The sequence below is a fragment of the Tasmannia lanceolata genome, unplaced genomic scaffold, assembly GCF_043159265.1.
Source record: "Tasmannia lanceolata isolate RefF3 unplaced genomic scaffold, GAP_Taslan_0.1 ptg000005l, whole genome shotgun sequence".
Taxonomy (NCBI): Eukaryota; Viridiplantae; Streptophyta; class Magnoliopsida; order Canellales; family Winteraceae; genus Tasmannia; species Tasmannia lanceolata.
In genome coordinates, this window is record NW_027518682.1 from 11,862,960 (window position 1) to 11,880,175 (window position 17,216).

General features: G+C 37.2%; 1 protein-coding gene across 1 annotated transcript in view; it reads right to left on the reverse strand.

Moving 5' to 3' along the window:
• Positions 1-297: 297 nt before the first annotated feature.
• SPY (Tetratricopeptide repeat (TPR)-like superfamily protein) overlaps positions 298-17,216 on the reverse strand; it is a 30,312-nt gene continuing 13,393 nt past the window's right edge. The window contains exons 12-18 of the mRNA XM_077379585.1: positions 12,057-12,255; positions 11,557-11,751; positions 4,884-4,978; positions 4,604-4,739; positions 4,278-4,495; positions 3,674-3,801; positions 298-1,064 (exon numbers count right to left, since the gene is read on the reverse strand). Coding sequence (XP_077235700.1) covers positions 640-1,064; positions 3,674-3,801; positions 4,278-4,495; positions 4,604-4,739; positions 4,884-4,978; positions 11,557-11,751; positions 12,057-12,255 — 1,396 coding nt within the window. The 3' untranslated portion in view covers positions 298-639. The remainder of the gene's footprint in view (positions 1,065-3,673; positions 3,802-4,277; positions 4,496-4,603; positions 4,740-4,883; positions 4,979-11,556; positions 11,752-12,056; positions 12,256-17,216) is intronic.

Below are 17,216 nucleotides of genomic sequence, written 5' to 3' on the forward strand. Positions count from 1 at the left end.
CTATGGCCTAAGGTTCAATCCGAACTTACTCCAAGAAAAAGGCTCTGAGGAATAAATAAATATTTGGGAGTCAAAATTAGGTCAAAAATCTTCACTAGTATTGGCAAATTATTCATATTATAAACCAATTTCCCTCCTTGAAGAAAATTGGAGCCTCCAGTTCGTCCAGGGGGATAATGGCAGCCCAGCCTCTGGCCCCGCTTGTGCCAGCCCACCCAAAACTGTAGTCAGAGAGCAGCATACAAAAGATCTGAACCAACGATTGCATGATATGACCAGACATCTAAGTATTACATCTACCAGAAAGAAGTCAATTCTCATACGAATTTATACACCCAAAATTAGATAAAACAAGGTATAACAAACATACCTTCATCGCCACCGTTCCAACCCCACCCCCAATGTTCATATTCCCACCTTGTACATAGTTTTAAAAAAACAAAATACAATCCTTCCAAAAATGTGATTACATAGTGCAAACCTCAGCCCATCTCTATAGGCTTCTGAGTACATTTCAATTGGAGCAAAATCATCAATTCACAGAAGCAGAGCCCAAATACATCACACAAAGGTAGGACAGATGGGAGGATACAATATCCTTCAACTCAATGGAGAGAGCACTTGGCTCACTAATTTCATCTAGCTCGGCTTTCCTGGATTTGTACTTCGATTTGATTGGCTGACATGTCCATCATAAAGGTTTGGGGCCGAAGATGGGACTGAATTGACACCGTTCATCTTTATAGCTGAAGGTAGAGTCTCTCTCGGTGTTGAGACTATAGTCCGCTCGGAGAATTTTACAGATGGGTTTTCAGGAACTGACTGATTTTGAAGCAATTCCATGTTCCTTACAGATGGGATGTCGCCTTGACAGTACCGGTGCCATAATTTTCTATAGGTAGACTCCAATCCCAGAGTGAAGTTTGGTCCATCGCAAACTGGAGACTTCACCATTAGTTCACGGAGAGTCATTCTGAGGTTTGAGAGAGCCATAATATCAGATGCCAATTGCAGTGCCAATTCGATATACTCCTCTTCTGTTTTGGCAATTAAATTTCCTAAACCTGCATTGGAGGATTAGCCAACCCATTCACATCTGTGAGTAATGAGACCATTCTTATTGATTTGAAACAGCCACATAACTGTGACGAATTTTTTGACCCATAAAAGTTTTATATTCAAGAAGAAAAAAACAGTTCAAGAAAATTGATATGAGATGTCCGTCAAGACTACAAGTAGAAACTAGAAAAACAGCAGACAATAAAGAAATAAGAACTTGTCCATGTTATAAGAAGAGTATTTCCCAATAACAAGAAATGTGGATCTACTTCTAATTAGATTGGCTGTTAAAAATGCACAAAATGATCATCCCAATTCAAAAGCACAAAATCACATAAATATGTCAACCTTTCAAACTCCCACTGGTTCGGTGTTGCTAGGGTTTGGTTTCTGAAGTTTAGGGAACATTAAGGTTGACGTTCTGGAGGTGACCCGGACTTCACATCACATACTGCAGCACATGAATTTGGCAGGCTACTGACATTCGCACTACAATGTTTTGATAATGGGTCGAACTCACCTTGTCTGTTTTTTAATTGGCAACAAAGAGCCTTTTGAGATCTGTAATAGCCTTTGACAGCTGGTTCAATAATAAACATCAAGGTGAGTTCGCCCCATTATCAAAACATGGTAATGCGAATATCAGTAGCCATTTGGAAGACCACTACAATGTTTCACATCAGGTAATTAAATCATGAAGGCACTCTCCCAATTAGAATCCTAGCATACGCCAGCTCACTCTTCAATTGATTCCAGTGAACTAAGATACTAAGATTTGTTGCCAGAAGTAGCAGCGGCGACAAGAAAAAAGCTATGTTATGACCTCAAGCATCCAGGAATCATGAGATTCAAGAAAAGCAGTGTAAGGAGATCTCAACTAGTTCTGATTCCTTGAACATAATTTGAGTGTTCAACACACCTGTGCAACAAATTCAGATAGCACATTTTTAGAGTTTTTTTTTATTGGTTTCAAAACTGCAAATGACAAACTTACATGAACTGTGGGTTTTGAGTTCTACCCATCCCAATAGTCCAATACTAAGGGTAATGCATCAATATATTTAGGGCCCTCTTTGGATGCCCCTAAAAGTTTTTGAAATGACATAGATAATCCCTTTCCAAAGAGGCCTTAATGTCCCACTTGAAATAAGATTAAATTAAAATAATCAGATTAGCAAATACGGAACAACTTTGGCAGCATCCAAAGAGGCCCTCACAAAATCAACTATAATCAAATTATAAAATTTTCAGGGCTCGTGGAGTGGACTCCGAACACAAACAATTCTGCCAGTACCAATATGCCAGCCTACTTACTATAGCCAGAATATCGCTTCTACGGAATACGCCCTAGAATATAAGATTATGCTACAGTTTCGGACAATTCATAGTTCAAAAGCATCACATCACCATCAATTGGTACTTGGTCCTTTTTCAAAGGCATTAAAGCTAACAATTGGCATGAGTATTTGCGAAAAGAGATGTTCGAAGCTGATTTAGTTATACTTGGGGATTTTGATAAGCGGTCATATAATACAATGAAACATTTGAAATTGCCACAAGAAAACGCAGGAACTAACTTTACCATCTACATAGATGAACCTTGAATCCATAGTTTTAAATTTCAGCCGAACTATTTCAGTGTCGGTTTGGACCGACACCGAAAGTACATGGAATCGGAAAAGTACAAGATTTCGGCGAAGTTTCCCCGAAAACCGAAATTTTGTTTTTCACCCTTATTTACAAAATTTCCTCTAAAATGTTAAAGAGATTTCAACCAAAGTTAAAAGATTTCCACCGAAATTTCTGAAAATTTTATGAAAACTGAAATATTATCTTCTTTTTTTAACATAATTACGGTCGAAATCGAAAATTTTTGGTTTCGATGGTGGCCGAAACCGACATTTAAATCCTTGCTTGCATAACAGCATTTTCTACTAATGAACTAGATAAATCCTTAATCAAGAAAGGAAAAGAAGAACTAGATAAATCTTTACTCGTACTGACAAGTTCAAGTTACTATTCAACACACACAAAACTAGAAACAGACATGGGTTTTTGGATTGGAAATTGAAGATATAAGATAGCCATACACTTTAAAATAGAGATGAACACCCAAATTAGATTATATGTGAGAAAAGCCCTGCATTTCTTAAAAATTGTAGTGTCCGACATTCATCTATATACATTTTTTTGTGTTGTGATTTTATGAACTAATAACTAACATAAAAAAGCTGATAATGCCACCAACTTGTTTCAGTACTTGCCACCTATCTCCTTCATGGTTTTTTCATTACTTCGAACGTATATACAAAAGTTCAAAATGAAGAGATGGCACTGGGAGTACCAAAAAGGAGGGTGACAATACCATTTTCCTAATAACAATGTCATAATGTTATTGTACGAACACATTTTTCAAGTTACGGTGTTCGACATCTTGTGGGTGCTTGAGCCGATTTCACTCAGCAAGTTTTTCAAGTACTTGATTTCTTTTTAAACAATGTATCATGCTTGTCATTGTATGAGACCAAACAGGTAGAGACATAGTTTCCTGAGTCAGTAAAACTTCCACGTGGTAAATAATTTGAAAGATTAATGATAAGAGACAAGTCCTTACCAACTTTACTGAGAAGACTAACACCAACATTATGGGCATGTACCGAACCTGACATAGTAACACATGGAACCCCCATGTACAAAGATTCACATGTAGTAGTCGTTCCAGCATATGGAAATGTGTCCAAGCTACATGGAAGAAACAAAACAATTAGTGAAGATCCTCCAAACAAGACCCATGCTTGAAATAACAATATACTAAAGAAAAATAATTTCTGCATTCTCTAAGCATGAGAATCAAAATAACAATTGCAGTTCTTCGGTTCAATTAATCAGTCAAATGACATACAACTATCTCATAAGCTACTATTCAAGGAGTCACTTCTGATAATTGCAGTCTATTCGTAGAAAACAAAGCATAGGATGAGACATAGTCATAAAGGAGTCAATGCAACCCAATAGCCAACACACGATAGTGGGTAAGGATCCATCTCCTCCAAGAATAACTCCCTGAAGAAGGAACAAGTGGAAAATATCCCCCTAGTTATCCCATTCCAAATTCTGTTATCCAACCCACCACTAGAAAGATACATGTCCAATAAAAGAATATTTTCCACCAATTACTCTACCCCCACTAACAATACAATAATGATTCAAGATTTCACCTGATATCCATAAGGGAGTATGCTTGCATATGATCGTGGTTGAGAAGGATTAGTGGCAGAAGATCAACACGTAATGATTCAAGCCCCAATTGCTCCAATGTAGAAAGAAACCTTTGCCTTACACTATCACAGCAGAAGGGCTTACACTTAACTACAAGTCGGGAATTTGGAACTGCACACAGTATCTTTGCCCATACTTGCAAGACTTTTGGCGTAATCTGGGAAAATAAATCATTCAAGCAAAATTCTCAAACCGTTTCCACCAAGATTTAGAAAAAAAACAATGGCAATTAAAAAGAGAGTTTGATTTTTGTCCAAATCAATACCTTTGCTAGATTATTAAAACTTCCGAAAGTAACAAAACCGTTAGAAAGGGCTGGGGTTGGCGTAACAGGCCCTGCTTCGGGAGAAGGTGCATAACAAAGAAAACAATCAGGTAACCGAACTAATTCCTCAACATGCCTGCCCAAAAAAAACATACAATTATCATACATATATACAATTAACAAATAATATTTATTCGCATATTAAGAGTTACTTGAATGTATGATAAATAATCAGAATAGCATATGATAAAATAGCACCAAAAGAGAAAGCAAAACCTACTTTTGGGTTGTATCTGGCGTATCTGCAAGTGAATCGGTGATTCTATAATCAATGGTAGGCAAACCAGTTGTGTTTGGGTATCCAATCCATGTGGCCTACACACCGAACCCGGTATTAGACGATATGAAGCAAATGGACCTTAGAAATTAACAGTTTAATTGACTAAGAGCATAAGACGTAATACCAAAGCCAGATCTCAAAGCATTGCTACTTCCAAACAACAGTGGTGAAAACATGCACATATTTTCTCAGATCATTTCCTCAACAAGAGTAAAACTCATATATATATATATATATATATATATATACATGTGTGTGTGTGTGTGTCTGTGTGTGTGTGTGTGTGTGTGTGTGTATGCATATAAAGTGGTCCTTATAGACTGATTCAACTCAAGATTATACCTGCTAAGTTCATGTGCAACTCTAAAAGTGGCGTTTTACAGAGCAGGTAAGTACGTGTAAATTTACATTCAAGTAGATTACAACCTAGAGTGACCGAAACAACCCACGAGCAGGTTAATGGTTGTCGATTTGCCATATAGTTCCCAAAGATAAATTTGCACAAAATAATTACAAAAGTTTCCAACTTGTATGCAAGAAGAGTTCCCTCTAGTTCCTCAACATTAGAATAAGAAGCCTACCTCTTAATCAAATGTCCAAGAGGATAGGAAGCAAATACTAAGGAAAAAATTGGAAGTTGGGTGAACAACTTATTAGCCCACATGATCAAGTTAAAATAATAATAAATAAAGGGAAATGTTATCAGCACTACCGTATTTTGATGAGGGCACTCCTCACTTTATTTTATTTTTTTGAAAATTGACATTTTATTGGGACAAGTTGTCCCCGCCATTATACAAAAGTAGATCAAAGTCCAAGTACAATCCTTAAAAGGATTATAAAGATGTAAAAACTATAGTTTCCTCCTTTAGAACTCTCGCTTTGGCTAAAACATCCACCTCTTCATTCGCCGATCTTCTCCTGTGCTCAATTCTAGGATGCAGCACCCTTATGAGGTCAAGGACTTACGCTATCACATCATGAAGGTGCCAGGGCCCTTTTGAAGTACCCGAAGCCCAGCCCACTGCATTAGTCGAGTCCCCTTCCACTATTAGAGATCGCAGGTCGTTCTCATAAGCCTATCGTAGTCCAAAAAGGAGAGCCTTGATTTCTGCCTCATTAGCATCACAAATTCCTGCTAGACCCGAGAAGGACATAATGATCGATTGTTTATCATTCCTGATTAGGCCACCAATCCCAGCCCTGCCTGGGTTTCCTACCGAGCTTCCATCAAAATTAAATTTGAGCCACCCACTCGGCGGGGCCGACCATTTAGTTTTAGGTTTAATTCGGATCGCTCTAACCCAGATGATTGCCCACCAGTTCCTTTTCAAATCCCCCACTCCATAAGGTATTTTCTTTTTATTCTTAGCCCATGTGATCAATTCAACTTTAATATCAGTCGCCAAACGCCCCAAGGTTCTACTCTGATCTTCAAAGATTCACCTATTTCGCTCCTTCCAGATGTTCCATGCGATAGCATACGGGAAGGTGGCCTAGATAAGTTTACCTATCTCTCCAAAATGGCCTCCCCTCCAATAAATGAGAAGCGAGCTAATAGACTTTGGGCAAACCCAACACATTCCAAAAGTGCCAATTGCTCGCATCCAAATTTGATAGAAGAAAAGACAGTGCAACATCAAATGATCTAACATTTCCTCATGTTGGTGGCAAAGAACACAAATGCTTGCAAGGCTGAAGTGTCTTTTTTTCAGGCGGTCACAGGTGTTTATCTTTCTGTGAACCAAAGTCCATCCGAAAGCAACTGTTCTTGGTGGAGCCAAAGAGTTCCAGATGCACCGCTTGGTGGCACTCCTCACTTTATTGAAAGTATGGTATGAACCGCACCATAGGATGATCCAAACCGTCCATTAGATGGGCCACAGCCTAAATAGGTTGTGCCACAAAAATCATTTTCTTAGGTTGATCCTAACCCTTCGATCTATAGAGGGTTACGATCAACACTCTAACATTCAGATCAGAGGGTTAGGATCAACCTATGGAAATGATTTTTGGGGCACAACCTATTTAGGCTGTGGCCCATCTCATGGACGGTTTGGATCATCCTATGGTGCGGGCCATACCGTACTTTAATGAAGTGACGAGTGCCATCATCAAAATACAATAGTGTTGATAACATTTCCCTAAATAAATAACCTTAATACACAAGCAACAATGAGCATCTAAGTTATAAAAATCATTTCGTTTCGGCCGAAATGGCAGAAACATTTCGGCTTCGTCCGAAAACAAGAACGAAATGACCCCTTTTTTCGTTTCATTTTGGATTTCGGTCAAAACCAGAAATTTCGGACGAAATTGACAGAAATCCGGGGAAAACATTTTTTTTCTTTCTTCTTTCCTTGGTTCTCTTCTCTTCTTCTATCCTCCTAGTATTTACATGTAAAGTCATTTAAGTAAATGTCTTCCATTTACTTACGATTTACATGTAAATAAGGGAATACCCCCGATTTGAATGTATTAAAAATGGTTTCAAGATCCAAATGTAAAAGGAAAAAAAGTCAACTCTCCAGTTCTAGTACAAAATTTGAAAAAAAAAGGTCGGGCAAAATCTTAACTTCCAAACAAAGGGCTATTTTTCCAATTTTAAAAATTCATAAATTCTATCATGTCCAAAGTTAAGATTTTGACCCGACCCTTTCATTTTGTCAGGCCCTTGTCAACACAGGCATTTCAGTTGATAGCGATTTCCCTTTAAGTAAATGTTGGATCTTTTACATATTTGGTTCATTTAATTGTTTCTTAGATTTTTCTAACAATTTTTATTTTTTTCATATTTTTAACTATTAAAAAAAAACCCTCCGTCGTAACGGAACAAAAAGTTTCGAACGAAATCAGAACGAAATGACCGAAATAACTGCAGCGTTCCGTTCCGGTCACCAAAACGAAAGGGCGAACGAAATGAAATTTACAACTTAGATGAGCATTGTTCCACTCCCTAAGCTTGTAATCCGCTTCTGTCGTCAAAGCTCGTAACTTTAGAAACATTGATCACCATTGCTAGGATAACAATCTCGACTTCATTGTTAAGGCCGTTTGAACCAAAAAAATACTAGGGAGAAGTGTTTCAAAATGCGGATGTGGGTCAAAATGAGGGCAAGGCAATCCTAGTCGACTAGATGTGGCACGGCCGAGAACGTGGCACCCTAATCTTACGTTTTGATCAAGCAGGGATTCAAGTATAGTCAGGATTTTTCTCCTACTCGCATTCCATCCGTAAGATAAGTTCTACGAAAATCAACGATTTACATTCTGTAGGTATTTATCTAACGGATGGAATGTTTGTTTGGGACTAGAACCAAGTGGGTCCTAACCATGATGTTGTACAAGATCATCGCACTGGATTATGCATAAAATCTACATATAGGACCCAAAAAATGAGGAGTGTCGATAAAATAAGCAGTTAATATTTTTCAATGTTTGTGAACCCCACAGACATGTAGAGGTAATCTATATCATTCATCTTCTAGCTCATCATGAGATGATAAACCTGGTTCTGGTCCCTTACGGAATGGACATCCCATCTGCAGGATTAATCTAATAGGTGGGATGTCCGTTTAGCATGCGACTAGAACAAAGTGGATCCTAATCGTGGTGGCCTACAAGTTCATCATTCTGGATTATACATAAGATCCATGTGTGGGACCCAAATGTTAAGGTTATATTTAAAGATTTTTTATATAATGTCTGAATGTACACGAACATGCAAGAACAGAAAAACAGTGGGCGCACATTATTGGATGATCCAACCGTTCATTTCTTTGTCCCTGACTTAAATAAACTATGTCCCCAAAATCATCTCCGTCTGATGATCCTAACCCACAGATCTGCTGAGGTTTAAAATGGATGGCACAAAATTAGAAACCTCTACAGATCGGAGATTTAGGATCCTCCTATGGTAGTGGATTTCGGTAAACCCCCGATGTAGGTCCATGCTTTTAAATTTAGTCCGAAACGAAACGAAATGGCCGAAATATTTCGATTTCGGCTCCAAAACGAAATCCACTTAGGTTCGGAAAATTACAAGATTTTGCTTGAAATTTTGGTATTTCATTAATGTTCTGGTCGAAATATGCGAAACATGCAAATTTTAATGTATAAGAAAAAAAAGGAGTAAAGTTTCTGTCGAAATGTCGAACCCCAACAAAAATCAACTCCAGACGCATAAAAGAGAGAAGAACAACGAGATTCCTTTAAGATATTTCTAAAAAATGAAAAAGAAAATAAAAATAAAAAATAGTGGCGAAGAATCTTACCTGAATTTTGGTAGTGATTTTGTACCAAAATGTTTTCGTGATTTTACAAGTTTTCAGCTGAAATTTTGTACCGAAAGTGAAATGTTTCCGTTTCGATGACCAAAACCAAAACCAAAATTAAAACTATGTCTTGGTCAGGGCCTAGCATCGGAACAGATGTAGACCGATTTTTTGCAATACATTCAATTACGTGAGGACACTATGGGCTCCACTCCATTTTTTTAATATAGGTGCACAATCAGATATCATATTTAAAAATCATTTTTGAATAAGAGGGGAAGGAGCATCCATATCAAAAATAGGGGGAAGGGCCTTAATTCCGCGGACACAAATATAAATCTCTTATCTCTTCTTTGTTTCTCTTCCCCTCTTCATCTTTTCACTTCTTTGTTTCCTCCCTCTTTCTTCTCTTATCTCTTTATCTTAACCAAAATGTAGAAAAGATAAGAGTGGCAACAAGCGGCAGGACAAAAGGGTAGCGGCAGAGAACTAGCACCCAAATGGCAACCCCAAGCCTGCGTCAAAGGAAGCGGAAGAAAGAAGCATGTCCCCCTTTTTTCTATCTGTTCTGCTTTTCTCTTCTTTTCTTCTCCCTTTTCTTATCTCTCTGCTTGACTTGCATGACCGGCAGACGAAGAAGAAGGTAACCATGCCTTCTTTCCCTTTTTCTATTTTTTCCTTCTTCCCTTTTCTTTTTATTTGCCCGCCCGACTTGGTATGTCGACTTGGCCAAAGTGATTTCTAAGTTAGCTTTAACAGCTCTTTGTTTACCATAATGCATCATTCTAGTTTTAAACTCACTTCCATCCATAAATAGTCATAAGGTTAAACAATTAAACCTATGATTTAGCTGACACTTTGAATTTATTGCTGACGCACGAGTCCGCACGTGTCGACACTCCTTTCGACACTTTTAAATGTATTGTTAGAAGTGTCAGACTTAATGTAGGAGTGTAGACGCGTTTTAATATTGTGTCAAATGTGATATTATGTTTTATTATTGAATATTGTGTTTACCTCTTTTGTTATTTACTCTTCTTTTATTATAAACTCTTCTTTTAGCTATTCTTTAACTAATATTTGCTATTATAACCCCTCCCCTAAACCTAAAACCCTAAACACACTCTTATTCCAATATTATATTCATTGTATCCTAAAGGTTTCCCTTTCTCACTGCATTTTGGAGACTGAAGAGAATTTAGATTGAATTGATGAATGCATTGTTATTTGATTATCTCATGTTTGTTTTAGATTATAGTTGATTAACCCTAAGATTTATTAGTTTGTTAAATGAATATTGTATTTATAATGTTGCAAATTATGATAGTAATCAATAATTTTATATGTATGTAAGGGTTTGGGCCTTGATCCATTTCTAGATTTTAAGAGGTTGCCATGTCAGACACCTAGGATCCATGTCGAAAATAGCACACGAATATTTGTCCATAAATCATGATCATATATACTTTTTGTTTCAGGCGTGTCCCCATTTCCAAGTTTTGGGGGTTTGACGTGTCTGACGCTCTATTTTCATGTTGGCATGCGACACTCGTGTCTGTGTCCACAAATCATAGGGTTAAACCTTAATGGTTTGAAGCTAGAAAGATCAATGGCAGATAAAAAACAAAAGGTAAAGATGATTTGAGTAATAATTAGTGCCATGACATTAATATCATGTTTGTGCCATTCAAAAAAAATTAATATCACGTTTGTGCAAAGATCCTTTTCAAGGAATTCCCACATGTGTTTGAATGGAATGTTATCCCATATGTCCAAAGAGAAGGCAATTTCATGACTGACTGATTGGAAACGTGGTGTCAATTAGCATAGTATGGTATTTTGGGATTTATTTGTACGATGTATGAGCATTCCTGCTTTTGGGAGATACGTAGCTTTTATCCCTTTGATTAAAAAACTTAAGCCGTTACTAGTTTGAAAGTAAATAAATAGCCAACTATAGTGTCCAAAAACAAAAGTTTGATTGTACGCCCAGAGATAAGGAAAGTTATTTCATATTGCAAAACACTAGATGAATAATTAGGAACAGAAAAGACAGAGATTCAAATACTAGAGGGGACTTGCGACAGTGCTAAAATACTAGAAGTTTTTCGAGTTATATAGCTTGCATTATCTTGCACTGAAATATAAAATACTACAGGCAAAAGCATTTGGAAATTCTTGAAATATGAGAAGTTGCATCCCAATTCAATAATCAAAATTAATATAATGCATAGAGTTGGCAAATAGCATACACAAAACAGACAAGGTAATCATAAATTATGTTTCAACAATTGCAATGCAAATTTGCGATATAAAAATACCATGACCTGAAATAATACCTGAATTGGAGCTGGCCTGCAAGCCATCATTCCTAACCTATTGTTGGCAGTGTGACCAGTGAGCTCCACCAAGATGTCAACTTTATCTTCTCTCACCAAGCTAGCCACCTTCTTCTCATCAATCCCATATACATCTCTCCATATCCCACCCTTCTTGACAACTCTATCTCTAAATTTGTGAGTTTTTGCATCTGCCTACAAGGTCAGATATACAATTTAGTGAAAAAAAAGGTGCTGCATGAAAAAGGTCATGACATCATTCCTTTCAAAGCTTTTCTGGGTATATCGAAAAAAACAAACAAACTTGAGCCAAAATAATAATGATGTTTACACAAGTACCACACAACAAAGGAGGAACTGTTGAAAAAAAAAATCATAAAGTGTGCATACGGGAGTATAAATATGGATGCATATCCAAATAATAACACATTTAGTTCATCGTCAACAAAAAACCAGTATGTCAAGTAGCTGTGCAGCCGAAATTCCAAAATAACTGATACCTTAACAACTGCTGAGTACACAACAACCTTGTAATTTGCATAGTCATGGTACGACAAGGGGGCTTCTATAAAATATGATACAGAATGGGTAAAATAATCTGGAGACACATATCCAATAACAAGTGGCCGATCCCTCTCTTTGGGATTCTCCCAAGATGTGTACTGTGGATAAAGTTTCATAAAACGCCTGCCCCATTCCCTGCAAGAGAATATGTTATATCAGATGGTTATTCCAAGAAGCAAACAGTTACCCTCTATTTGTTGATGAAAATGATATATTCATTAAATATAGGAGCTTTCAGATGCCAGAAGCATTGAACTAAGCATATGAGGAGAAAATAAGTTCCTCAATGGATCCAACTTGTATAAGAATAACAAGTATCTGTGACAACACTTTCATAAGCTGCCAGTTAAGATGGTCGTTTATTAATTTTTTTGAAATGAGCATACAAAGGGTTTTTTATTTTGAATGATCAGTTTAGAGTCTTTAGACGGTCATATTTAATGAATATATCATTTTCACAAATTACAATGATGAATGCATCCAAAAAGGCTTATGACCTCATCCTTTTTGGAAAACAATGATTCTTCCAAGAGCTTGGATTATACACTAAGTAATAATATATCTTTTAGATCTACACTCGGATAAAGTTTTGAAGAAAACAAATCCATTAAAGATTAAACTACATCTACTAGAGCCATGGTGGTCATTTGGATAGCACCAGCACCAACCTCCCTATCTTGCTGTTCTGATTTTCAGAGAAACACCTAATTCAGAACAGCAATTATGATGGTGAACCAACTGATAGAGATAATCATCTTTTTGAGAAATGACAACACAAAGCAACCAATGGCTTTCAATAATATTACACTAGGGCATCATTTAGTGTAAGAGAATCACTAAAATGTCTTTGTGCCAAGAAATTTAGGGTCGACTTCTTCAGATTATAACAAATACGGAAAGACCCTTGAAAATTTCTTAAAGGCTAAAATACACCGACCACATTAAGAGAAATATTAAATAGTTTCAAAGAGAACACCCCATTATGTCTTTTTTGTAAGCTTAAGTTACAAAATAGTAATTTCAATTTTCAAAGCCATTAAAATGTAGCCAAATCAATAGCAGAGACAGAATAAATGGTGTTAGCAGCAGCAACAACTAAAATAAAATGGCTCGGAAAACCCATAGGAATCTACAAGAGAGAAAAAATGTGTCACTACCACAAAAATCAAATAACTTTGAATATGCACACCGATTCCTCTCCAAACAAGCTTACTAGTTGTGCCTTGAAGAGAGGGTGTTGCAGATACAAACTGTCTGCCACATCGATTAGTAGGGGCCAATTGTAGGTTTCGTCCACCAACGAGATCTTTGTCTTTTGTTTTCCATTAAGCATAAAAGAATAAATACCCTACTGTGTATGTAAATACTAAAACATTATTACATGCTGTGTATATAAATACAAGAAGATTATTACTTGGGAATTTCGCATCCATGTCGCTTTTTTTATAATTTCTTCCATTTCGTGATTTTTGAAATAAAAAGATACAAAATCAGTATGCAAATGTGATACAGCAAAGACAAAAATGGTAAGAACAGTATCTGATACAAACTATTTGTGCAATAGAAAATACTAGAACTAGAGGAACTTCAAGCAAACAGTAAAGTGAGGAAAAATACGAAAATATATTCAATATATCTTGATGAAATTCAACCCCCATACATTATGTATAAATAGATCACTCAAAAACAAACTTAGACACAGAGACCTTCTACTAACTCCAATTTACTCTTGATCAAGGTTGCCAGAGCGCGAATCAAAAGCGGGAATCGAAGGCTCCCGGAATGGTAGGAAGCGGGAAGCGTGAAGTCGCCGGAGAGTCGCCGAGGAATTGTTGGGGAGTTGTGAATCGCCAAGGAATCTCCGGAAAATCACCGGGAAATCGCGTTTCACATAACATTAAACCGCGGTTCCCAAAAGTGGGAATCGCATTTCCGGGGAATCATAAACCGCGATTCCGAGATGTGGGAATCAGGTTTCCGACGAATCCGAACCGGGATTCTCAGTTTTTGGGGATTCGAGAGTATTCCCGTTTCGGAATTGAGAACCGGGGAATCGAGGTTCCCCACTCCCAGAGAAGAATCCTGCTTCTTCGCTCTTGGTCTATCATAAAACCCGGTTGAAACCAAATTTCACGGAGAAGTCCTAAAAATAATCCTACTATTTTCTCAAATCAACCCTTACTTAGACTCTCACCGGGAGTCATCTAAGAAATCCCCGAAAATATGACAAACCTCGAAAAATTTAAAACGTTAAGGGACTTTTTGGATACTTGGATTTTAGAATCCAGGTTTTAGTTTGAAAGCAATGTAAAATTCTGGATTTTAAAATCCATTATCCTGGATTTTAAGTAAGAAATCCAGGTTTTAGAAATCTCTCCCCCATCCTGAGATTTCTAAAACCTAAAAACATGGGACGATCTCCTACTCCCTCGCTCGACGGAAAGAAGGGCGAGAAAATCAGAAAACAACGAACAGTCTCCTTTTTGAGGAAATCCAAGATTCTAAAATCTGTGTATCCAAACGGCCCCTAAGGTTTTGCAAATTCCTCGGAAAACAAACAGTAACACTGTGAGTCCCTTTTTTTTTCTGTCTGTGAGCCTTCATGGGCAATGCCATATGATGGGTGTAATTTCTGGTAGAGCCTGTTGGCCAACTAGAATTACATCATCGCCCCCTCTTGAAAAGAAACCACTTCTGAGTTCAGGTCTTTGTTGTTTGTACACTTCCACTGGCCACTGCCTTCGCATCAATTATCTCCAAATCCTCAGTGTTGACAATGAACCCTTCAACACCAACCCTGCATTGGAAGAGCTTCATGTACACACCAACCCTACATTGGAAGACTAGGTTCATGTATGTCTTCTACCTAGGGAAATGGTAATCCCACATGGCTGCCATTTCAAATGTCATGAACCCCAAATCACCACCCTCGGTTTCATCATCAATGAACTTCCAAATGGGGTTGAAATTACCCACCATTGAAAAACCAAATCCACAAAATGGCTACGAAGATATCATCGCGCACATTAAAAACCTCCCTTAGATACACTTGACTAAGAACTGATGTAACTTCTTTTTGCTACATGAATCCAAATCGATAGAAGATCAATAAAGGAACCACTTTCCCTTTTGCACGGGGAATGGGCGAGGCACATTCTTTTGGTTGGATTGTAGGTTTGGGGAATGGGTAATGCAACTTCCTTTATATACACCTGATTAAGAACTGATGTAACTTCTTTTTCACTACTTGAATCCAAATCGATAAAAAATCAATAAAATGACCAAATCTTCCATTTGTGTGGGAAATAGGTCAGGCACTTTCTTTTTGTTTTGTTGGCTTCATAGTCACTAGGTTAGAAAGCAAATTCAGGAAGTGAAATGTGAAATAGAAGCAGTAAACACAGGGAAAATGGAGGGAAAATAAAAAATGGGGAGGCGATAGCAAATCGCATGAGAAACGTATTGAAAAACTTTGAAGAAACCATGATAGAAATGTTTCAGAAACGATGCAAAAAATAAAGGGAAACCCATAAAACACAATAGAAACACCAGAGAAATATGTGAGAAATCAACACTGTGTTTTTATTTTTATTTTAGTTATTTTTATCTTATTACCCTATTTTTATTTTTATTTTTATTTTCACTAGTTTTGTCCATTTCCATTTTGTGTGTGTAGATTTGGAATTCGTTAATTTCAAATTTCTACTAGCTTTTACGCATAAATAAATGCATTTATAATTTCTTATACTTTTCTTTAAATTAGAGACATGATTTGAGTATGTCCTTTCCATATTTAATTTTTTGCAAAATTTTTTACTTATTTTTAACTTTACTACTATATACACTATTGTTTTCCTTTTTAACAAGTAATTCACAATTTTTTGGAGTAATATCAGCAAAACGTTGCCTGTAAGTTTCACGCACATTTTATATATGTTTGCCATGTGTTTCACATACATTTTCCACACTTCTCATACTTTTCTCATGCATTTCACACATGTTTCACATAAGTTTCCCATATGCTTCCCATGCGATTCCCATAAGTTTCCCATGTGTTTCGAAAACTTTTCCCCCATTTTTTTTCATGCTTCGGAAACATTTTCAAAACGCGTTTCCGGGAAAATGTGTTTCCCAACCTCCAAGGCATTTATGACAACTATGGTGGGATTGATGTTGTAGTGATCCTCTAGCATCATCATCCTCAAGCCTCTTTGTCTGTGCCATCGATACTAGGGCATCCGAAACTTTCTTTTGGTTGGATTGTGGAGATCCTCTAGCAACATCATCCCCGAACGTCTATGCTCGTGCCGTTAATACTAAGGCCACAATTGCTGACTAGAATGGGGGAATGGATGCTCATTGAGCTACCAGCCAGCTCCTTCGTGAAGGCATGTCCCTTAGGCCATCAACGAAATTTTTGTTGATGTCAACTAATGTTAGTGCCCTTACATCTCTCTGATCGATTATGTCGATGAGTTGATCTGGTCCCCTGAGCATAGCAGGCTATATAAGATGACCAAAACAAGGTAGTGTGAATATCAGTATCATATATAGATATATGTATGTGTGTGTGTGTGTATTTGAGGGATTTGCTAGCGTCCATCGCAGAAGGCATTTCACGGATGGTCTGGTGCATTTGACAGCAGCCACAGAGGCTCAATTTTCAGCAGATTTTGTCTTCATTCACGAGGTGGCTGCTGTCAGATGCAACAGACCATCCGCAAAAAGCCTTCTGCGATGGACGCTAGCAAATCCCTATATTTGAATGATTATATATGCATTATTATGTATATATATCATGAATTAGAACATGAAAGATCATAAGGGTTTATATCTAGTCAATCAGTTTACTGTTTTGAGGTAGAGCAAAAGGGTGCGTTAAGACAGCAGTTATTTCTTGTGAGACAACTGCTGGTTGTTTCAGTCCAAAACTAGTTGCCAATTGTTTCAGTCCGAAACTGGCAGATCTGATAATCCAGATTATGAAGAACAAAACCCCTACATTGGAATAAGAAGACAATGATCAATGTAAAACTTCATTTATTTCTATTATATTACATGCAAATAGGCGCATTGTAGATGTAGAAGGGTACACC